This window comes from Rhinolophus hipposideros, assembly GCF_964194185.1.
Source record: "Rhinolophus hipposideros genome assembly, chromosome: 9".
NCBI classification, from domain to species: domain Eukaryota; kingdom Metazoa; phylum Chordata; class Mammalia; order Chiroptera; family Rhinolophidae; genus Rhinolophus; species Rhinolophus hipposideros.
In genome coordinates, this window is record NC_138055.1 from 63,542,813 (window position 1) to 63,567,480 (window position 24,668).

Consider the following 24,668-nt stretch of genomic DNA (forward strand, 5'->3'; position numbering starts at 1 on the left):
ACTTATCCAAACATAATCGAAAAAGGCAGAGGTAGTCCTTGGAGAATAGACCTCTTCTATCCGATATCTACTATAAAATTCACACTTTTGTGTTTAGAAATATGTTTTTCCATTTTCCCAACAGATTTATTGCATGAAGAAGGAAAAGCTGGTAGGTTTCCACCCCTGTATATATCTGATATCCATTCTCCCCTTTAACTCCACCAATGCTATATTTATTCAGGATATCCTCTTTCTTTGAGAAAATTGTAACAGCCTTCAGGCTTACAGCTTCTGACCTATTCTCCATTTGGCTTCTTGAAAACGGTAAACCTAAAAACGCAGATCTGGTCATGCTGTTCTTTGGCTTTAAAAGCCTTTTAAAGGCTCTTTATTGCCCACTCGACGCCATCCAGGCTCCCCCGACATGGCTTACAAGGCCCCGCTTGTGTTGTTCCTGTTTACCTTGTGGACCTTCTCCCGCTCCTGGCCTCCGTGGTTTTCACTGTGGGCTCCAGCTCCTCTAGTCCGTTGGTAGTTCAACCTGTGCGCTCGGCTAAGTTCTTACCTTCTTGCTGCTCTACGTTGTGCGGAAAAAGTTCCTCTTCCTCCTCGATCTGGATAACTCCCTTCAAATTTTCCCAGAAACCCCCAGGTCTGGATCACCCCTAACTGGGCAAATCTCCTCTATTGTCTTTACCCCCTGGAAAGCTATACTAAGAGATCCATTAAGGGAGAGTTTGTGTGTTATTGATATTTATATCCCCAGTGGAGTCAAAGTGCTTAATCAAAGATCATTGGCTCTACATATCTGACTTCCCTTACCTCCTTGGCAAAGGTTTGAGGAAATGATTTCAAAGCAAACAGACTCTTTTAAAGTTCAAGAAAACAATACTTTCAGGGTAATAATAACAAAAATGGTAATAATGAGTAACGTGGACTATGGCTTACTGAGTACGTGATGATGACCTAAATACTTTACATGATTATATCCTTGAATTCTTCCAAAAATTGTTCATCTATTATAGCCACTACACAGATGAGCAACCTAAGGCTCAGAGAATTTAATAACGTGTCTAAGGTCACAGAGCTAGAAAGGGACAAAACCAACATTTAACCAGTGACACATTCAAGCTCTCAACACTCGATTTTACTGCCTGCCCTTGCTGAAAATGAAAAGTGTTATAACAAGGTTTTTGAATACAGACTTCAATTGATTTTGTTATAAAATCAGCATTAGATTTTCCGTGTTAGATTTTATGTTACAAATCAGAACTCACGACTGCTTACGGATGTTCACTCCTCAGTGCCGTCATCTGGTTCCAAAGCGTCAAACACCATCTACATTCTCATTACTCTTAAATTTATTTTTCCAGTACAGATCTTTCTTCCAAATTCCAAGCCAGCTCTCTAACTCTTGCCAGTTCCTCTTTGCATGACAAATAGGCACCTCACGTGTAGCATTTCAAACAGTGAACTTCTGATCTTCCCCTCACAAGTCAGCTCTGCCCACAGTCTTACCCACCCCCATTAATGGCAACTCCATCTTTCCAGCTGCCCAGGCTCAACACCTCGAGTGGTCCTTGACTCCTCTATTTCTGCAAAACCCACACCAACTATGTCAGGAAATCCTGTTGGCTCCACCTTCAAAATAGATTGAGAATGTGATTGCTTTTCACCATCTCCTCCATCTCTCACCCAGATCACCACAGTAGCCCCCAACTGATCTCCCATCTTCTACCCTGGCCACTGCAGTCTATTCTAACACAGTAGCCAATTTATATTGAAAATATAAATCAGATCATGTTACTCCTTGGCCCCAAACCATATAATGCCTTCCTATATCACTCAGGGCAAAATTAAAGGTCCTTTCAATGGCCTACAGAAACACCTTATCCTTTACATTTCTGACCTCCTCTCTTACCTCTCTTCATGCTCACTCTGGTCCAGTCACAATGCCCTTCTTAATGTTTCTAGAACAACCCCAGATATAGTCCTGCCTTTTGATCTTAGCACTGGCTGCTCCATCTTTCTGCAATTCTCTTCCCTCAGAAATCCATACCACCAACTTTCTGAGCTCCTTCAAATCCTTTACTAATGTCTCTTTCTCAATGAAGCTCTTCCTAACCACTCTATTTAAAATTGCCAGCACTCCCGACCTCTCTCCTTGCTCTTTCTTTTACCTATACCATTTTATTATATAATTTACTTATTTATTGTGGTTGTATTTTGTTATCTATCTTCCCCTGTTAGAATGTAAACGCCACGGATGTACACAGTGGTGACTAGAACATAGGAAATGCTCAATAAGTCATTGCTGAACAGATAAATTATTGATTATTAATATTCAGTCTGAGTTCTCACCAGTGCAGAAAAGCAAAGAGCTTTCTTAGGGTAACATCCACGTTAACAGATTAATAATAAGAGAGGGGGTTCTAGAACAGCACAGCTTAAATGTAGGACAGCAGTAACATATAGCACCAGGTATATGTTACAATGAAGAAGTATATGGAACTTTGGAATCAGGGGCCTGGGTTCAGATACTGACTTTGCAGCCCATTAATGTGGGAAAGATACTTAACTTATAGCCTCTGTAGAATGATAATGATAATGATAATAATGTTTATCTTGCAGTGTTGATTAATTTGTGTATTTATTATTTATCAAAATCTTTGATACTGGAAGTATTGTTCTAAGAGCTTTACAAATACTATCTCACTTAATCCTCATAGCAGATCAGAGTAGGAACTAACATTATGCCCATTTTCCAGATGTGGGAACTGAGACTCAGAAAGCTTCAGTAACTTTCTTAAACCCATGTAGCTAGTAAAAGGTAGAGCTGAGATTTGAACCTGGCTATGGACACCAAAGTTCAGTTCTGCTATGCTGACTGTCCTTGTGGTGAGAATTAAGCTCATTAATGCAAGTCAGGCTCCTTATAATCTCAGACATTCAGCAAGTTCTCAGAATGTGCTGGCTGCTCTTGCTGTATTACTACTATTATTATTACTTCAGAATAACATGTTCTGACTTTATTTTCTTGCTACAGACATTAATATAACTATATAAGAATCACTAAAAAACACAGTAACCATGCTTTTCCTAAACCTAGTCACTAAGTACAAAGCCTGGATGGAACTTAATACACAGAACTTCTAAACATGTTGTTTAGGTGGTAAATTAAAATAGTTTTAAGTGGTAAATACGATGTCACCTTAATGGGACACGAGTCCTATATAGTTTCATTGTTAACTTATGCTCTTTTCAATTCTTCCTGAGCAGGTTATAAGTTTATCAATTCAAATAATTTTTCAGTATCCAGAAACTATGCTCTGCCATTCCTATAACGAAACAATAATGGCAAAAGGGAGAAAAGCTGAGCACCAGTGTCTTAGGCAAAAACATGGCGCAGCTCTTCTGCCCTTAGGTTGTGACGACTTACAGACTGGCGGCAGCTCATACTCAACTTCAAGAACCACTCTTTCTCCAACATTCTTCAGCAAACTGATGATCTCATCATGGCGGAATTTGGCCAGGTTGATCCCGTTCACTGCTTTGATGTAGTCACCCACATCCAGTTGATCACTTCTGCAAAACAGGGAATGTCGCTTCAGTGGACCCATTCTCTCGAGAGGCCTATCTGACCATATTTATCACCTTCCCTTCATGAATATGCATGTGAGCCCAGCAGGCTGACATAGCAGAAGTCACTGCTTCCTGGGATATGGCTGGCCCCCTAAGAGTGGGGTTACAGCCGAGGGTAGATAGAAACCCTGCACTGGGTCTCCTTCTAGCTCTTATTTTTTCCCTTACCCTTTGCCTCTTTTATTTTTAAAAAGCACCATAAAACAAAATAAAGAGTTAGTTGCTTTGCCCATAAATGGTTGGTTCCTTGGGGGTAAGTTAGGGGTAAGTTAGCCAGATCTTGGACATGCCAGGACTTTTTCTTTCTTCTCATTCTCTCTCATTTTTGCTGCATCTCTTTTGGATATTTCACACCTTTCAATATCTTCAAAGGAGTTTGTCGAGGACTAAGGAAAGGGTCAGCTTATTTTGCTATTTATTGCTTACAGCAGGACTGGTAAAGAAGGGTGAAGAAGAAAGTACAATGAAAGTATTGGGTTTTAGTAATATTTTCTTCTCTCTTCACCATTATAACAGAACTTTGGCTACTTTGGGGGTTTAGACAAACTCTACTTCTAAGCCGAGAGCTGGAAGCGAGGCAATGATAGGACTTAAAGTTTTTATCACTGATAAGGCCCTTCCATATTTTCCATATTTTCTCCCCAAATAGAAATAGCCAATTCATTTATTTTATGTAAGTCCAGCTCCAATCATTCTTCTTTCGGCAAAGCTTCCTAATCTGCTCCAGCCTGCAGAACATGCTGCTACTGTCACCTCACCTCAGGTTTAGAGGTAATTTGCCATAATCGCTTCATGTTCTGTGACAACGCTTTTGTTGTCACCTTTTACTGTTAGGCAGCACTGTCATTGCTCCCAAACTTTTCATGTTTTTAATACCCTACCTCCACAGATAGATTGTAAGCCCCCACTCCCCACCTCCAGGGCAGGGATCTTATCTTTAATTATAATGGTAGTGCCTTAAACAGTAACTATTGGGTGATTGATAATACTCAGTATGCCTGGCACAGCACTACTTTTAATCAGAGCACCAAGACAACGGGAAATGGCATTTCCTCTCTGTTCACACTTGCTTCACATGAAGAAGCTCTGGAGACATATGAAGGCTGAACATCACGGATTGACCTTATCTATTATAAAATATGGGAGGCTGTGGGTGTAGAAAGCCGGAAGAAAGGAAATGAAGATGCTCGTGTTGACATCAGCCTGTGTTACAAACAATACCCGAGATCATGCAGCAATGAATCGGATTAAGCTAACAAGTTAATTGTACCAACAGTTTGACCGTCACTATTTCAAACGACATTTTGTAAGGCAAGAGCTCTAAACGTCACTTGTGATTATGTGGTCAAGAGGACTGCAAATCCATTAAGCTCACTTTTGATGAAGCCTGACCATTCCACCCCTTCTATTTGAGGTAAATTCCGAGTGTGTCTATTAAGCAAGCCTATCCCTGATCAGCATCTAGCACCTTCTGCCTTCGGCAATAACTACTGCACTTTGCGGTCATCCCAACAAGGTCAAAATGAGACCTCCTCACCTAAGCCTCCCGTCCTTTCGGAAACCATCTTTTTGTCTTCAAGAAAAGGAAAATCTCACCAGTAGAAAAGTAAAGATGATGCAGGACAAGCAAAATTGTTGCTTAGAAACTTGGAGCTGGGCCTCTCCCTCTTTGTAGGCTAGCCATGCCCTTCTATGACACTTTCCCCGCCATTGACACCATATGGGTCATCTGTTGCATTGATCAGTGTCTCATTCCCACTGCCGCCCGTCTGTGGTCAGTGGCACATCTGTGGACTCGAGCCACACAAACATTTTAAAATGAAACTCTTGTGAGGTCCTGGGTTCTCCTGAGAAGCATTCCTTGGTGATGATGGCACAGGGCAGAAAAGCCACACTTCTGAAACATGCCCCACTGCAGATGGCAGCTGTCATTTAGTTTTTAGTGACCTTTTCTAATAGAGCTTTAATTTTGGAATTAATTACACCCTGGGGCCCTTTTTCGACATTTCCCCGAGATGCAGTTACCTAGCAGCAATTCCTCCTTGCCGCAGATTAGACACCCGAGGCTTGCCATCTTTATCGATTCCGCCTGATACTGTCAGTCCAAGGGTGGTGCCTTCCTTCTTCATCAGTTCAACGATGGTGGAGCCCTTGAATTCTTCTGTCAAAAGAAAAGCATTGGTCTTATTAAATGAGATTAGAAGCACAAGGTATTTTGTGTGTGGTGAAGGGACTCCTCCCCATGAACTCTTTCCACTTTTTCTTTTATGAGAAAAGATCTGTGGCCTCTTTTCATTGCAATTTGCAGAGTATCTCATAAAGATTACATGCAGATATTCCATTAGAGGTTATTAAAATGGGTACCAGTGGGACAGTTCACTCGAGGTTCACAATAAACAGTCCGACTTGGCTTAATGTACAAACGAAGATATTTGCCCTTTGTTTTCTGCCATTCTCAAGTGACTTTCTCTGGTTTCTCTCCTTGTAACTCCAAAGGGAACAATGGAGAGTTGTAAAAGAAGGGGCTAGAACAGAATTTTAAATAATAATTCAAATGCATACAGTGTAGCAGCAGTCTCCAAGTTCATGTGACATTTCGGCTGACGAAGACAACAGATACAAGAGAGGAGAGCTTCCTACAGGTTCGAGAAAAATAGTTTTGACTCTACATTTTTGTTTGTTTGTTTGTTTTTCAGAACACAAAGTATAATGGCTTCATGTCACAACTCACATCATTTCTTACAGAACGTGTCACAATATGGTAAGGCAGGGTTGGTCCTCAGAAACTTGGGTAATTGCTGTAAATTCCTCATTCTCTATGTATAAAAATGTAAAACTTCATAGATCTTGTGGGGATAATGTCTACACACCAAGAGGGAACCCAAATCTTTTGATTGCAGGCACAACTGAAGGTAAGAAAACTTTAAGAATAGCCTTCCTAAAAAAACCCAAATAACGTTTCCTTTCAGAAACAAAAATGAGTAGAGTCAATGTTCACGATTCCGAGGCTAATTATGATAAACACTGCTTTAAAATTCTGTGATGTTATTGCCCCTCTGTATATATACTTCCTGAGTAGGAATGGGGAAAGTGGACAGTTTTCCAACTGCTTCTGATTCAGATTATGGATTTCAGAGGTAATGAACTTCTAGGACGTCAAAGACACTATTTAACATGCAAGAACGGACTTCCTTTTTCAAAGTCAAAAACCTAAAAAGGTTATTTGTACACCTCTGCCCTTTCCTTAATTACATATAATAGAGTTAATCATTTCAAAAATATATATGAATGTTTATCGTACAAGTTTTTAAATTGTTTTTGCTGGTATACTATCCTACTAGTCAATGAAAAGAATCAAATTATGTTGGGGAAGGAAATAAACTCTCATCTGATCTAGTAAGAAGACCAGAGTACCAAGGGAAAGGCAAGGGGAGGTTGGTGACAGATTACTGATTTCCTCAGTGACGTACGGAACGTCATTCCAGGCAGGGCTTTCAAGATTGCCAGGTCCTGTGATCTTAGTTACCCTGGCACACCTTCTTTGTTGGCTATTTCATGACACTGCATATGTGAGTAGAAGCCAAGAAACAGTCTTTGAGTGTGAATGTGTTAGCTTCATTTACTACATTTAGAGACCACACAATGATGGAAATTCAAGAATCAAAATTGTTGCCAAGTACATAAAAGCACAGGATCTTTTATATCATTTACCAGAAGCATTTGTAACAGAAGTCCATCAAGGTATGCATTTCACCTGTGCTCTCTTAAAATACAAGAAAACAATCCCTTATACATCCCATAAAAACATACATGGACTAACTGATATTTGAAGAGATCAACTTAACAAACAACCCCTCTATAAGTCCTTCTTGGCGGAAGACTAGGTATAAACGACTTTAAAAATAAAGTTAATAATTAAAGTGATAAAAATTACATAACAGATGATGTTAGTATAATCCTGTATATTATACTTAATCATTTGACTATAGATCCTAGCTTGAAGAGTTGAAAGCATAGTTTTCAGAGGGCTCATCTTACAGGTCAACTAGAAATGCACAAAGAAGCAACTCTGAAATAGTAATAGCAGGCAAGAGAGAAGCAAGTTTCAATTTATAAAAACTTCATTCCTACTCAGGTTGTCCAGAACATGCTTCCTGCATGAAATGGGGTACCAGTCCACAGGTGCTGCCTTATGGGATGTGGACAATGCATTTTTTTCCAAAAGGAACCCAGGTCTTTCCCAGGCTTCTTTCTGGCTGAATCCTAAAAATCTAGAAAAGCTCAATTCCTTTAGTTTAATTTGATCTCTGTTCAAATATAAATCCATCTGGGCTACTTTTTAAATGGTAATAGTCAATTAACCTCGTGTTTAAAAATATTTCATCTTTCCCCAAGAGTTTTAAGAACATGAAAGACAGAAAATAATCATGCACCAGTTAACTGAGTAATTTGTGCATTCATTGATTCAAGCATTTATTGAGTGTCTACTGTGAGCCAGACAATGAAACCCAAAGATGCAAAAAGTGTGAGATGCTTCTAGCCTATCAGAGTCACAGACCATCCTGCTACAGTATAGATTATGGGCAAGAGGGCCACAGAGAAGCCGGTCCTGGCAGCAATGTAAACAGAAGGCTTGCTGTTTCAAATGCAACGTTTCTGTCACACTGTTGTCTTCTGTCTAATCTGTCTGCATTTATTGATCAGGATTAGCTAAGCAGAACGGACCAAAGGAGGAATCTAAATTAGACAAAACTCAAGAGTAAAGAAAGAATATTGTTGCAAGAAAATGCACTGAATCACAAGAATGCTAACTGCCAATAAGTATCTCTAGTCCCTGAAGGACTGACTCAATCTTTTACAGGTATTTCTGAAGAGGGTAGGAGAAAAGAAGCAGTCTGGAGAGGGAGGAATGTGCTTCTGGAGTTTGCTTTCGGCTAACCTGCACTCTCCACTAGACTAATCAATCATTTTATGTCTTTTCTGGTGTTTAATGTTTGCTTAATGACCTAATAGCAGAGAGAAATGAAGACAGATGCATTCATTTGCATGAGTTCACTTACATATCAAGGCTTACTAAACAAGCTCAGCAGTGAAACAGTGGGACGTGGGCAAGTCAACACTACTACTGACAATTTCTTCCTTTGTGATTTAAATTGCAAATATCACTCCCTCAATCAAGAGGAGCATGGAGCAAAGATTGTAGCCTCTCCAACTTAGGAAGCAGCACAGGGAAGAGATGATGTCCAACTGGCGAGGAATAAAATGGTTCTGGATTTGATGTTTTCCTTAATCACCCCACTTACTTATAAAGTAGCATTTTTTCTAGGATGAGTGTGCAAACTTAATTGTCAGAACTCATGCATTATGTCAGACGTACTCATATGTATTATGTTTTCAAATGGTGACTAAGTGGTGAGGACACAATATGTACTATGTTGTTTAGGCCTAAATACTTAATAAGTATTGTTCTTATACTTAATAAGTTCTCATACTTAATAAGAACTATTGATACTTCCTTTGACCTAGAGGTGCTGTGAACAGATTACTGAAGACACTCAGGGTTCTGTGAACTGAGACGGTGTGGAGACTTCTACTCTAGGACTTTATCCTGCCTGCATTCACCAGAGGGGAGGGCAAGGAGAACTCTCTTAAAAGCCACCACTTACTGGCCTGCTCCTGTTCACATCCCAGAGGCAAGAACTTGCACCTAATAGGTGGCTAAGAAATGGAGCGTCGACAGATATCAAGGCAAGAAGGGCAGGATGGATTTTTGGGGACAGGTAGGCACCTGTCCTGTGAGAGGCTGAAATTCCCCAGGAGCTATGTTGATGGCATGTACTCCAGATATATTGAAGAAGAATTGCCCTGAGTTAGATATAAATTAGTGTGTGGGAGTGAGAACCTGTGAGGGATAAGAGGACTTGAAGTTTTCCGACTGGTTTGATTGGGAGATGTTGACATTTGTCATTAAGAAAGGGAACCTGGAAAATGAGAGGAGGTTTGTGTTGTTGTGACTGATTGGCGAGCAGGCAGTCCCATGATAGAATGCGATATAGAGAGAAACTAAAATAGATTTAAGTACCAGGGAAAAACCGAGTTGTAGGATCGTTTTGTCACACACGAGAGTGAGTGGTCTGCACGACCCTCACCCCATAAAAACTGTACCATAAAAAGAGAAAATGAATTGTAAAAGCAACCACCATAGGCACGTTTAGCAAAGTAGCACTGGTGATGCGCTTTACTTCTTCAAGTTCTTCTTAAACCTCTTAACTACGTAGATTAAAAAAAAAAATGTATGTCATAAGTAGTGAAATAGGAATAACTATGGATAAAACCTCTATACAGTAAGTCACAAGTTGGCAAATGTTCATAATAGAGACAGTGCTTACTCCTTTCTCTATGTGCCGTGCCTAGAACGGTGCCTTGTACATTAGCTGACGCTTCCTGACAACTGCTGACAAATGAGCACATCCCAATACAGGGAATTATGACTGGGAGATGGACATTGTCTTGTGGCAAACAGAATTATTGCTGAATGATGCAGCAGAAAAATGATAAAGGAGCAGAATTTGAACAGGAGCAGACAAAGTTATTTCCCTAAGCCTGCTTGGTTGATTGTTTTTTACCATTGCTTTAGTACGGAGGATTCAGGCTTACACCAGAATACTATAGCTGTATCTGGGTATTACTTTTGGAGAGAAAATTATTGCTCGCACTACAGTTTTATCTGTGTATTGCTTTTAGTGGTGCCACTAGGAAGTTTATCCCCCTCAGGAAATAAACAGATGCTTTTTCCAATACTCATTTCAAGTTCCTTTTCACATCCCCTGGTTCAGCAAAGCTGCAGGGATCAAAGCTGGGTTTCTGTGATGAATGGCTGCGCTTTCAGTCTCAGTTCTTGCCACCCAGACAAGGTCTTCTGGCACTTTCCACCTTTGTGTAGTGACATGAGGGATCTATCAGAATTTCTCTCGTCCCCTGGGAAGTTTGAGCATAAGTTAGATTAGTGGCAGGGATGCCCAGCACATAAATATTACCTGCACAAACAGTTATGTGAAACACAATTATGGTCAATATTTAGCACGCACAGTGATAGGGAGGACTGGATTAATATCTGTATGTTTCTTTTTTAAAAAAATTGTATTCATTATTTATTTATTTTATTTGTTTTTATTTTTAAAAAACTATTTATTTATTTATTTGTTTATTTATTTATTTATTTATTTATTTATTTATTTAAGGAGGGCGCAGCCCACACTGGCCCATGAGGGGATCGAACCGGCAACCTTGGTGCTCCCAGCACCACGCTCTAACCAACTGAGCTAACCAGCCACCTGTATGTTTCTTAGAGCACCTCAAGAGAAAGAGAATATAAAATATGCAGTATCAAATATAAAAATCTGAAGCCACTGTAAGTATATCATATATAGATCAGGAATTAAAAATACAGAACAGAAACGTGGACTCCTGGTATACCTGATTCAGATACCATGTTTCCTAAAGCATCAAGAGGAAAGAAATCACTGCTTTTAAAATACAGTAATACTGAAATTCTTTCAGTTGTCTACTTCTCCAAAAGCCAATGATTTAATTGTCAAAATTTGCTATTAAGCTTCCCAGTGTTACAACTCATGAACCGGTTATTTAAATTTTCTGGGTTTTAGTTTCCTTATCTCTAATACAGGGATAATAACAATACCTCCCTTAGGGTACTGAGAAGATTAAGTGATAAAATTCTTATAAGGAACTTACTGTAGTACTTGCCACATAGTAAGCATTCTATATATATATGTTAGCTATGGTGGTATTATTATTACTATTATTGTTATTATTACTTGGATATTGGAGAATTCTAGTTATGCAGATTGCTAATCTTCTACTGTATTTTGATTGTTGTAAATAGAAGACAATACAATTAGCAGTAGTATTTAACCATTGGTTAAATGCTAGACTTCTTTGAGAACCCAATGAAAACCATGGGCCCTCTCCCTGGAAAAATTTTATATACAATTTCAAGGGAATTCATGGATACCCTGGAGTTCATCTATGTACCCTATTTAAGAAACGCTGAACATGTTAATTCATATCAGACTCGAGCAATGTGAAAAATCAAAGAACATCCTCTGCTAGCCCGACATTTTATAATCTGTGTGCTTGTCAGGTAGGGGTCGTGGAAGAGCAAATAAAGCCCAAGCCTAGAGTCACGTGTTCCTACATAGTCATCTGATAATCAAAATGAAACCATATTCAAGATATCAGAAACAGGAAGTGACTCACCTCGGTGAAACTTGCCCTCTTCCTGAGCAAGATGGCCTGAGTAGTGGGCCTTTATATCTGAGAATCCATAGGACCAGCAAAAGGCCCTGGGCAGGAGATGCAGTAATTGCACTTGCTTCAAGAGCCCCCAGGCAATTTTCCTTTAGGCAAACTTTCCATCTGTGATGTTTTACTTCTAGGTGGCTGTATTCACATTTTCAAAGTTGTTGACATAGTTGAAAACTAGATTCTTCAAGTAAACTTAAGCAATTGGCATGGCTGACTTTGAAAATACTCTGATCTTCAATGTTCTCCTGGAGAAGTGAACTATATTCTTACAGCTACTTACGGACTCTTTTGGTCCAAAAATATTTTTTTGAGCATCTACTACTGAAAGACTCTGTGTAATACTAAATTACTGAGCAAATTAGTGAGATAGTGTTGGGGCAGGGAATCTTTTATTTTTGCATGTCTTTTTGGATATCCTTTTGGCTAGTATCTTATATTGAATAACTATTTAAATATGAAAGAAACAGATCTACTGTGCCAGGATTAGAATGATCAGATGGTCTGGTCTGGGAGTCCAGCTGAACTGGGGTTGAGAGATACGTCTTGTCCAGGTGGGTGAGAAGGAAGGAACACTCTGGAAGTGAAGGAAGACTCTGAGACAAATAGCAAACGATGTTGCACCAGCCCCTTGTAAAACCTAATCATCAGTGAGCTAGGTGGCTTCACTAGTGCCCAAGTTAGGGGCTAAACACCACTGAGGGGCTGTTGCTTCTTCAAAGATAACTGAAAACACAATGCTTGGGGTTCCATTCTGCCCAAAGAGGAAAGCGGGGGAGGATAAATCAACAAGAAATCAGACTTAAATGATCAGGGTAAAGAGCTATATGTTCTTGGCTTCCTCCTTCCATGGATACACGTACCCATGAGTCTAGCATGAGCTAGACAGCCTGACTGAAGAGAGAAAATAAAATGAAGAAATCCCTGATACCTTTTAAGATTATCCATCATTTTTAAGCAGTTAATACTTTTTAAAAATATTCTCACATCCATGATCTAATTTAACCTTCAGAACACTCCTGTGAAGAAGATAATACTCCCATGTTGTAGATTAGGAAAGACTAGAAAATCAGTTCGGTAAGCAGAACTTTGGATCTGTTTTAAGTACATGAAATGGCCTCATGTAACTGAATGCTAAACACTGTTAGACTCATCATAAAGTAATTGCTAAACCAAGGACACATAAATGTGTAGATGAAATGCGACTAAGAAAAAGGCTGAAGAATAAGGCCAGCCTCAGGCAGAATCCAAGGCCCTAGGATAACAGTAAATCAGCAAATAGGTCCTCCTTTTGTTACAGATGTCGGGGGCACGAATTTGACTTTCTCTTATTTTATGAGATTTGATTCATTTCTAATAAAGGAACAGTTGGAAAACTAATAGCGCAGTCACTGCAGATAACCAAGAGGCAAGGCATCAAGGGAGCCCTGTGCACTCTCCCTGGAGAAGCCAGGCAGCCTGCTGCAGTGAGTTTGAATTTTATTAGAACCTTACTGAGACCCCGCTGGAATTCAGAACCGTCAGAAGCTGTGCTGCCCATGCCAAGGCCAGTTCCCACATCCTACTTTCAGCTTTCCCCGTCCTGAAAAGAGGGTAGCCTTCTGTTCTGGCTGCTCTTCTGGCCCACCTCTTTTCTTCTGCTCCACATGACAAACAACTATGTTCCTGTCATAAGGGAAAGGTTCCCCAGTAGGCTGGGACAGCGAGGGAACTAGCAGACAAACCAGAGTCATTACTATTTCCTTTGTGTTCAGTCCTTTGATTAGTATCTCAGTTACCATATATAACATCACCTTCTGCAATTATCTTTAGCCTCGCTCTGAATATGAAGTACTAGTCCTTTCCATCCATCCATCCATCCATCCATCCATCCATCCATCCATCCATCCATCCATCCATCCTTCCATTGAATATCTATTGATTATTTGCTACATGCTAAGAACTTTGATATCTTGGACTAAACAAGACAGACTTAGTTCCTGCCTTCAAGTAATTTATATTTGAGTAAGAAATACAGATTTTAAATAATTAAAAATCATAGTAAATATAATTAGTGATGATTAACAAAACGAAAGACAAGGGTTTTAGTATGGGGCTAACTAGGGAACAATTGCTTGACAAATATTTGCAATTTGTTTTGTCCTGGAAAACCCAGCCATATTGTCTCCGGTAGGTCACTAAATTCTCCCTGGGCATTAATCTCAGAACTGCAAAATGAGAGAATTGAAGTAAATGGTGTTAAAAGTACCATATTTCATTGACTTCAAGATGCCATCCACTTGTAAGTCATACTATTTTATTTACCACTAAGAAATGCTGCCAATTAAATTACAGCACAATGCTTTCTTATCACTAAGTTTTTATATTTTTCACTTCTAAAGTACTCAAAGTACATACATGGAAAGGAAAATACATGTTAAATAAATAGGTTAAGGTACCTCCACCTCTTCCTCACATTCACTTTCTGAACCAGTGTCACTGATGTCCGCAGTTTTCACACGATATTCTCCTCTGGACGTCAAGAACACTGGTGATGCAGATTTCTTAGAGAATGCTCTGTTGTTGTCTCTTGGACTTCCTTTCAATCTGCTGAGACCCGTTTGGCAAGTTCTGAAGCTTGTGCTTCCTTGATCTTACCGAAAAGTATCAACAGAACATTTTATTAGGTTGGTGAAAAAAGTAATTGCAGTTTAAAAGGTGAAAAATAATTGCAAAAACCGGAATTATTTTTGCACCAACCTAATAGCTGACAATGCACGTTTCTTCCTCTAAAGATCCTTAAATGGTTTTACTGTCTGAAATGTCAAGAAGTTGTATTTATGCAGGAATTACAACCCAGTAAGGGCATGCACAGGCAGGAAGACGCATTACATCCACAGCATGTTCATCAGCTGCAAGATGCAGCCTGGTTTCAGTGTTAAAATGTAGGGGGGAAAGTGGATTTCCAAATAAATGAAATATAGTATGTGTCTTCAAATTCCACTTTCAGCTGAAGTTCTTAAGGTACCCAAGGAAGGCGGAGGCCAAACGAACATAGCTCTAACTTCCTTGTCCCCTCTTGTCTGCTCTCTCTTTTGTTTCTCCACGTAAGATTTTGTTTGCAAAGAAGTTTCTGCTGTGAAAAAACAGGTTTGAATCCCTCAGATATCAGATATGGCCCTTCCCATCTTGGCTTTCTGTAAGTTTGTAATAATAATGCACAGGAGGAGTGGCCATTTAGCTCAGTTGGTTAGAGCATGGTGCTAATAACACCAAGGTTGCTGGATGGATCCCCACATGGGCCACTGGGAGATGCGCCATCCTTAAAAAAAAATAATAATAATGCACAGGAGACTCTTAAATTTCCAGAAATTTCACTGCCACAGGCTTCTTTCAAAGTCTTGGTAGGGGTCTTAGTAATGTGTCCAAATGGCCACATGGTTTTTAAATTTGAAAAAGATATTTTTGTGCTGTTAAGGAACTGCCTCCCCTCAAATTGTATAAGCTTCAGGTGCCACAAAACCTAGATCTTCCTTTGATAACGCCATTTTACATTTGGATAGCATTGAGTTGCCTAGTAGAGTCACATACACTTTCTCATTTGATTCTCACAGAAACCTGGATCTTAAACATGGAAAATCCGAAGCTTTTCAAGGTTAAATGACTTGCTTAAGGACACGGTATCAGGCAAATCACTTTGCTAGAACATAAAACCAGGTGCTTGACTCTAAATTCAATCTTCTTTCCATGGCATCACTTCGGTTAACATGGGTTGTCTTGGCTTGAGAAGTTGCCAAAGTAACTTTTATTAAAAAATAATTTCTTTTTCAAATTCTAATAAAAAGTTCTAAGACTATTTTTCTTTGACTTCTTGAATGTAAGTATGAAACATTAAAAAAAAATTATGGTCGAGTGGATGGTGAAAGTCACTTTCACACAACGGGCAAAACAATATTTACTGGTTTGTACTGAGTTATTGACCTGCCAAACCCTCATTTGGAAGGCCACACCACTTCTGGAAAAGAACATCTTTGTGATGGAATTCATGAGAAATATGCCCTTCTGAACACCCAAAGAAAAGGCTTAACCAATTTTTGTTTGTTTGTTTCTGCTTAATCTTTGCTCAACCCAGAAATATGTGCACACACAGGAACACATTTTGTCATATTTGGAATCTGAATATATAGTTCCTAAAAATATATTAATTCATTTTTTCCCATTGCATATTTCCCTCTAATAGATTCACGATGTGGAGTGAATGCAATATCTACCCTTGTTACCAAGCATGAACAGAGCAGAGGACAATGTCTTTTTAAAAACACAATGCCCTACCAATGCCTTTAAAATCCATTAAAGAATATCTCGCCAAGCCTATGAGAACATTACGATAATTGCTTCTCTTGCCTAGGTGTAAAAGGGACGTATCTGTCAACTAAAGAAGTGCAGAAGCAATTAACACCTCAACACTCTATTGGGAAATTGCTTAAATTAAAGAAATAACAGCGATGCTTCATGGTTATTGTATTTCTAATATTTAGTTACTAGCACGGCTGTAGAGTGCCTCAGTCATTCTTATCTACCATCCCCAGTGCAAGACAGCCAAAAGCTAGTGTGTGCACAATTCAGGGTATATTTGGGTGTTGGCATGTGTGGTAAATATGGTTCTTTGCTCACATTTTTCAGAGGCTGAATCCAAAAATAATGCTGATTTATGCACTGATGAAATCAACATGCAAGGCTATATATAGCTTATGTCAATAACTTCTCAGGCATAAAAAGCACATTTCTGGATTCTGTGCTACCAATTATCTGTCCTCTTCTATGGCTGGGCTACTAAAGAAAAAGTTTATATTTACAAGTCAAACAGCAGTGGCACATGACTGAGCCAGAGAATGATTCAGAAAGGTAAAAACCCTCGCTTGTCAGCCCCAAGATCTAGAGAGAGCCTAGAAGTCCAATCCATCATTCTTCCCTCTTCTGGGAGACACTCAATAATGTTATATACAGTCTTTATTGAGTGCAGTCTAGATATACAAACCTGATTAGGGTTTTGAGAGACACAGAAGCTGAAAATAAGGCCTGGGCTCCTACAAATCTTCGTAAAGGTAAAATGTATTTCTTTCCTTCCCCTGCACCCCCACCCCCAAAGCTTGGCTGTTGTAAGAGGGACCATAGCCGCTCCAGGAATTCTCAGAGAAAATCATGTAGGATATACTAGTGCCCATTTTTACAGAGGTGAAATCAGGTAAAAATAGAAAAGATGGCAAGCAAGAAGAAAAGTAGCCATGAACCCAGAAAGATGCTGGAGGAGACTTTGAAGGAGAAGGGCAGTTTGTTCACCGTGGGGCCTGAATTAAAGCATAGACGATCTTAAAGGTCATCTGGTTCCAGACCTACCTCCAGTTGGTTTTTGTTATGTGCCTACCTGCAGTCATCATTCAATTCCTCTCTGAGTAACTGATCCTCTCAGAAAACTACCTATACCTTCTTTGGACAGCTTTAATGAACAATCATTCCATTTATTAAGCACTTTATTTACATTAGGCCTGAGTGTAAAAATGCTGTGGCCGCAGAATCTAGGGTGGTCCTTTGATGGTCCCTAACTCTTGATCACTATCCCCTTTTCTTGATTATGGACGTGACCCGTGACTTGTATCTCACCAGCAGAATAAGACAAAGGTGCTAGTATGTGTGTGATTCTGTGTATGGGATTACACACATAAGATTGTAGTGCCTAGCTTGCTGGGGACGTTACCGTCCCTGTGGGCTCTGAGGAAGCAAGCAGCCATGCTGGGGCAGAGGGTCACCTCTGGTTGACACCAGCAAGACACTGAAGCCCTGAATGAGATTCTGCCAACAACCTGAGTGAGCATGAAAGCAGATTCTTCCCCAATCAAGTGTCAGATGAGACCACAGCTCCAGCTGACACCTTGACTGCAGCTTTGTGAGACCCTCAATAGAGGACCAGATAATCATGTCGAGATTACTGACCCACCGAAACTATGAGATAATAAATGTGTGCTGCTTTTAAGCTGCTAAGTTTTGGTAATGTTGTTACACAGCCTTAGCCACTGGAATGCGGTCCAAGACCCCCAGTGGATGCCTGAAACTGGGGAAAGTTCCGAACCCGACATATATTCTTTCCTATGTGTACATACCTACAATAAAGTTCAATTTATAAATTAGGCACAGTAAGAGATTAACAGTAACAACAATGTACTATAATAAAATATAGTACAATGTGAATATCGTGTTCTCTCTACCTTTACGAGGTATGCCATGACAATTAAGTTCGCAAACTGTTGCCATGATGTTGCTAACAGTATTTTATTACCAGAATTCATTATGAATTTGTACCAACCAGACAAACAGTTAACCAAGTTAACCAAGTTTGCTATTTGGAAGTGCAGAAAAGGCTACGTGAAAAAAGTTAGCTGACCTGAACTTTTTGCCAAGAATTCATGGCTCTTGCATTACAACAATGCACCAGCTCACACGGCACTGTCTGTGAGGGAGTTTTTAGCTAGTAAACAAATAACTGTATTGGAACACCCTCCCTACTCACCTGATCTGGCCACCATTGACTTCTTTCTTTACTCAAAGATAAAGGAAATATTGAAAGGAAGACATTTGGATAACATTCTGGACATCAAGCGTAATACAATGACAGCTCTGATGGCCATTCCAGAAGAAAGAGTTCCAAAATTGCTTTGAAGAGTGGACTAGGTGCTGGCGTTGGTGCATAGCTTCCCAAGGGGAGTACTTAGAAGGTGCAATGAGGTATGTAGCACTTTGTCTAGGATGAGTTTGCGAACTTAATTGTCTGTCTCTCAAAATATTTTATTCTACTGTATTTATCTTTTCACCTAAAGGAAGCACTTTCCAGCTTCTCTTTGGCATGTCTGAATTGCGACCATCACTACTCTTGCACTCTGGGGCCATTATTAAGTAAAAGGAGGGTTACTTGAACACAAGCACAGTGATACCACGGCAGTTGATCTGATAACTGAGAAGTCTGCTAAGTGACTAAAAGGTGGGGACTGTACATAGTGTGGATACGCCGGACAAAGGGATGAGTCACATCCCGGGAGGGACTGAGATGGACATTGTGAGATTTCATCATACAACTCAGAATGGCACCCAATTTAAAACTTAGGAACTGTTTATTTTTGGAACTTTCCATTTAATACTTTTGGACCATGGTTGACCATGAGTAACTGAAACTGTGGAAAGCAAAACCATGGATAAGGGGGCGACTACTGTAGATGCTTTATATGCATTTATTCATTTAGTCCTAATTACTCTCTCATTTTAGACAATGGGAAAACTGATACATGAAGCATGAAATGAAGCAACCAGCCTAAGTCCACATAGCAGTAGGTGGTAGGGCTGGGATTCAAACAAGACAGGCGCATTCCAGAGCCTGTGTTCCTAGCCAGTAAGGCTTGCTCCTTTCTCTATTTCTTAGAAAGCTGCTTCCAAATCTCACTCCCTATAACTTAGCCTTATAGCATGGGTCAAAAATCCAAATGCAGGTGTTAACCAGACACATTAAATAAATGAAGCAAGCTCTATTTAATCTGATCTGTAGGGTGTGGGTATGAAATAGGATGAAATGCAACTGGTGCTACCTCAAAGCATTTGCTTGCCAAACACATGTGCAGGCTGCCGTCAGCCAGTAGAACGATCCTGGTTGGTGGCTGTGACACCTGAGTTCTAGTTATGCCTCTAAAATCATGGAGAACACACTGATTCCTTTTCCATAGCACTGAAAACATTTAAACCAGTTATCATTTTTGTTTCAAATCTTCTGTCACACTTTTGTTGTTCTTTCTTACAGATGGTCTTCTTGACACATGTATAAATATTTGAAAGGTTTTGGCCCTGTCTGGTATCAGCTGGCAAGAATGTCTCCTTGTCTTCTTCTCCATCTGCAGGGTTGGGTCTCATATGCCTACCAAGATATAATTCTGCTAGGTAGCTCCAATCCACTAATATTTCTCTTGCTATTATAATATTTAAAAAAAGGTACCCAGGTATTACACAAACACATTTTAGTATAAGACTCGAATGATACAGTAATATATGGAGCAAAGCCTGAGAGCGCCCTTCCACACTCTCCCTCTGCTCCTCCTCTTATCTCGGAGGAAACCAGCATCAGCGTTTGTGCCCGACCTTTCATTCTCTGTTCAGACACTAACATTTAACCAAAGTCAGATGAAATGATATTTTCAACGTAACAACATGTCTTGGAGATCTTTTCATGACATCGCCTATAGATCTACCTCAGACATTTGAACAGTTTTGTGATCTTTCTTAGAATGGTCTCACCCTAATTTGTGTGACTATTCCTCAATTGATAGATACTTTAGGTTGTTTCCAGTATTTTACTAACAAGCAATGAATGCTTCTGTGGGGACAGAGCCCCAGAAAGCAGTTTCCAGGCTCTCGGCCTCACATAGAAAGGTGGTGGCTCGGGTAGTAAATGGCCATCAACTGTGATCAGATGGCCATCAGCTGTGGCTAGTTGGCCGTCAGCTATAAACCGTAAGCCATTGGCCACTAACCTAACTGCTGTGGCTACACTAGCAGAAATATGGGGGCTAGCAAGAGCGGATTGCAGAGAGGCGGATGCCGCCGGTGAGAATATAGTGTATGATTCCCCTACTTATGGCTCCGTGGGTGTTCCTTTTTGGCCTCACTATGTCCTGCATTCTTGTGTGGGGAGCAGGACTAGAATCCCTACGTGACAGCTTCAGTGAAACATCTCTGTACGTACTGATCTGTTGGCACGTTTTATTCGCAGTTCTGCCCATTTTCATGTTCAACCATACCCCCCCAACACACACACCTGCCCACTCATGGCTGATTGAAGGGACTCTCAGTTACCATGTTCCAACAATGGCACTGGAGTTGGGAGAGATCCCTTTCAATCCCCACAACCACTCTCCTTCCAACTCAATGTTTGCCTCAGAGACAGCAAGTGATGGTAACAGTGGTCAGTGGGGGGCTACTTATATATTTTTTTCAAAGCATTTCTTTTTATTAGATTGGGATGATTCTCAAAAAGTACTGTATCTTACAAATAGGCAAGTATGGTTACATTTCTGTGCACAAATGGGAGTATTGTTGTAAAACACATTCCCAGAAATGTTGGGAAAAGTGCATACATTTTTAAACATTTTGATTGATGCTACTGAAGTGTGTTGCAAAAATTGATATTCCTACCAACAATATATGTATGTTTCTATCCTGTGTCCTTGATAGCCCTTGATATAATGAGCATTTTTAATATTTGCCATTTCATTTTTTCAAGCTCCTAATATTTTCTTCCCTTTGTTCCTTGTGTCTGGAGAGCAGAAGAGGAGTTCTTATCATCATAATTACTACCTCCTTCATCTTGCCTTGAATAGTTCCTGAATGTGCTTTATTAGAATAGGGACAACTTTATCATGCAAGAATTATCGCTAACAGGAGATGGTAAGGACAACTAGAAGAATTTTCCCAAGCTCTCTAAGCCAGGACAAAAAGAATGTGGGGGAAAAAAATCTGCTGGTATGAAGTTACTTTTAGCACAGTGAAATGCTGAGCTACTTAATTCTAATGATGCATCTCCGGTGGCTCCTAAAGAGAATACTCTTAAGCTTGAAGGGATAGAATTTAAGATCAAAGTAAGACGAAACTTATGCCAAAGGTAGGTAAAGTGATAGTAAAGAATGCCTTAGCTGTTTAAAATATATGTGAGTTTCTAGAGTTAGATAAATTACCTCCCAGAGAACGAAAAGAATGTGCAGATGTGATTGTGAAACAAACAATAAAGATGAAAAATATGCCAAAGGCAATAGTGTGCATCTCAATTTCTACAATAAGGGGCTCTGGAAATCTGGGACTGATGGCATGCTCTGGCAAATTTAAAATTATTGTACCACTGAACAATAAGGTATGCAAACCAACATTTTATATAATGACAATATAACATAAATATGATACTTGAGTATTTCAGTGGGCTTTTAGAGACATCTCTCATGATAACCTGTGGGTAGAACAGAGCATTGTGAGCTGAAAGTCTATGGGGCTAATTAAGGATGCAAATCAGTGTTGAGGGGGGAGGGCCCCAATTTCTGGTGGGGTTGCTGCAGAGCTCTGTCCCTGCTACTGCTATGCTCACAATTCTTAACTCTTAGATGCTTATCAATCAAATCTCTGGCTAGTTCCCTGCTAAAAAAATGTAGTAAATATATGTAATAATCAGGATTAGAGATTACTTCCACCATGTTGAAAATATGAGCTGAATCATTTGAAAGCTGGGTACACAGCTGAAAGATTAAGGTAATTCTAAACTTGAAACCAGCTCTGTTGTTGGATAAACTTGGGCTAGTTCCTTAAGCCTCTGTGAGCCTTCATTTCTTTCTCTGTATAATGGGATCTTTTGAACAAACAAGACTGGTAAATGACAGATGCCCAAGAATTGTTAGCAACCTCCCTCCCCTCCTCTTCTCAAATTTTACTAGCTGAATATAATAGAAATAAATGTGCAGAAAATTGAATAATGGGCATAGCATTGTCCAGCATGGTACTAAGGGCTACTGCTTAAGAGAGGAAGCCTACCTCTTAAGAGCAATTCATGAGAATGAGACCTATAAATTGCAGTTGACGACAAGTTCAATATAAATAAACATCATTATGTCATGTAAAAATATAGTCTAAGTCTGCATTGATGGAATGGAACCTCCAGATCAGGGAAGGTCATGGTTCTCCTGTACTCTGTTCTCTTCAGACCAGCGCTCATGGAAGGGTTCAGCTGCCACAGGCAAAAGAGCACTGAGAAGCTACAGGAAGATATCAGTGTGAGGGAAACATGTCGCAGAAGGCCAGGTGGAAGGAAGGAACATGCTTTACCTGGTTAAAAACAACAATGATGATGGGACGACGATGATTCAGGGAAGAGATGACCGGGGCATTAAAGTACCTGAAAACCTTACTTTGGGGGATGTTCAGAAGAATTAGAAGAGCCAACAGGTAGAGGTACAGGGTGGGAAATGTCCGTTCATTGGCATGAGGAATACTTTCTAACAGGCAGACGTGTAAAAAAGTGGGGGCTACCTTGTAAGATAGCACGCTTCCTGTCTCTAAAAATATTGAAGCAGAAGAAGTTAGATGTGGAGTTTCCCACATGGAAAGAGGGAATGATGTGTGTGCATGCATGCGAGCGAGTGTGGTAGGTTTAGGTGTTTATTAGACAAAGAGCAGTAAGAGAACTACAAGTAGTATTCCTTCATTCCATCTCATTATGCTGTAAGGTTTGAGGCATAATCATGATCAGATCCTAAGGTTGATGGGAAGAGAGTCTTTAATACAACAGACATGGACTGCACCCAGCTACGGACCCTGCTGGGCAAAACTTTGTGGGGGAATTTTTAATAAAAAAATAATGTCCTGCCATTAAGACACTGTAACCTTAAAATAGAGATAAGTCTAGAACCCAGGAAAAGAACTGCGGAGCAATTTGAAACAGGATGAGCTACATTGCCAAAAGATTTAATAAAGACATACAGTATTCTGGGTGCTGATAGAAAGAAATGATTATGGAAGGGAGAAGTTGCAGGAGAGCTCCCAGGGGAAATGGATTATGATATATGGGGACAACATGGGGTGCCAGCATGAGATGTGTTAAGTTCATTTTATCCCTTTTTGATTTGCAGAAGTAGAGTTTGCAAAAGAGAAGGGGTGGGGGTTCTGTTTAGTTAGGGATCTAGAGGGCGACAGGGTAATTCCGGAACAATCTACTCTCCCCACCTTTGAAATGACACCTCCTCCCATACCACAGCCTCCCCTCCTTACTCTGGGTGGACCTCACCTCTTATTTCACCACTAGAGCAATCAGTAGAGGACTCTATCTTCTCAGCAGGAAATCTTCCATCCTCAAACCTTTGTGTCCTTGGACTCTGCCTTCCTGCCTGCTGCCACCTCCATTGTGTGCTGGATGGTCCCCGTCCAGTCTGTCCTAAGACTTTGCTTTTGTTTTTATCACCTCTCCCTCCTGCCTCAATTTCTCCCACTTTATTAGATCAACCACACTAGCACACAGACATGCTGATGTGTACACTTTATCCACGCTCCACTACTTTCTAACCCTGTGACCTTGGGCAGCTTACTTTAGCTCTCAACTTAAGTTTGGTAGAAAGGAATAAACAAAACTTACTTCCTGGAGGTGTTACGAGGAAGAAACAAACCTGTATTTAACAAAATGATTTGTCCAGTACTGGGAACATAGCAGGAAATGAATGGCAGCGAGCATTTTTTATAATTATCTACAAATTCCTCACTCTTTCTAGATTAGGTTATTCTTGTGATCATCACCATCTTATTATTCCCTAGGCTTAGCGTTAATATTGTTTGGCCTCCCCTTTCTCTTTTACTATTTCTTTTCACTTTATTGCAGAAACCCCATATGCCTTGCTCTCCCATTCAAACGACCCGCTTCTGTACGATACATCAACAACTACTTATCAACAAACTGACAACAGACAGCATTGTGGTTCTCAAAGTCATTTCTTCTGAGAAGAATCTCATTCCAAGCCAGTGTTTCCCAAAGTATGGTGTATATAAACATTGATGGATGTATGTGAGGGGGAACACATAAACCCTTTTTTTAAATTGCAGAGTTAGAAATTTCTAAAATTTATATTAGAAAAATATAATTAGCATATCAAATCCCAGATAATAAAGCTTAGGATAAAGCT

The 24,668-nt window shown here is 39.9% G+C and overlaps 1 protein-coding gene across 17 annotated transcripts in view; it reads right to left on the minus strand.

Moving 5' to 3' along the window:
• Positions 1–24,668, minus strand: part of GRIP1 (glutamate receptor interacting protein 1) — a gene marked incomplete at its 5' end in the record, with an annotated part of 621,259 nt that overhangs the window by 137,918 nt on the left and 458,673 nt on the right. For all 17 annotated transcript variants that reach the window (XM_081058475.1, XM_081058470.1, XM_081058458.1 and 14 more), the window contains 2 exons: positions 3,422–3,567; positions 5,650–5,785. In XM_081058475.1, the coding sequence (XP_080914601.1) occupies positions 3,422–3,567; positions 5,650–5,785 (282 nt within the window). The remainder of the gene's footprint in view (positions 1–3,421; positions 3,568–5,649; positions 5,786–24,668) is intronic.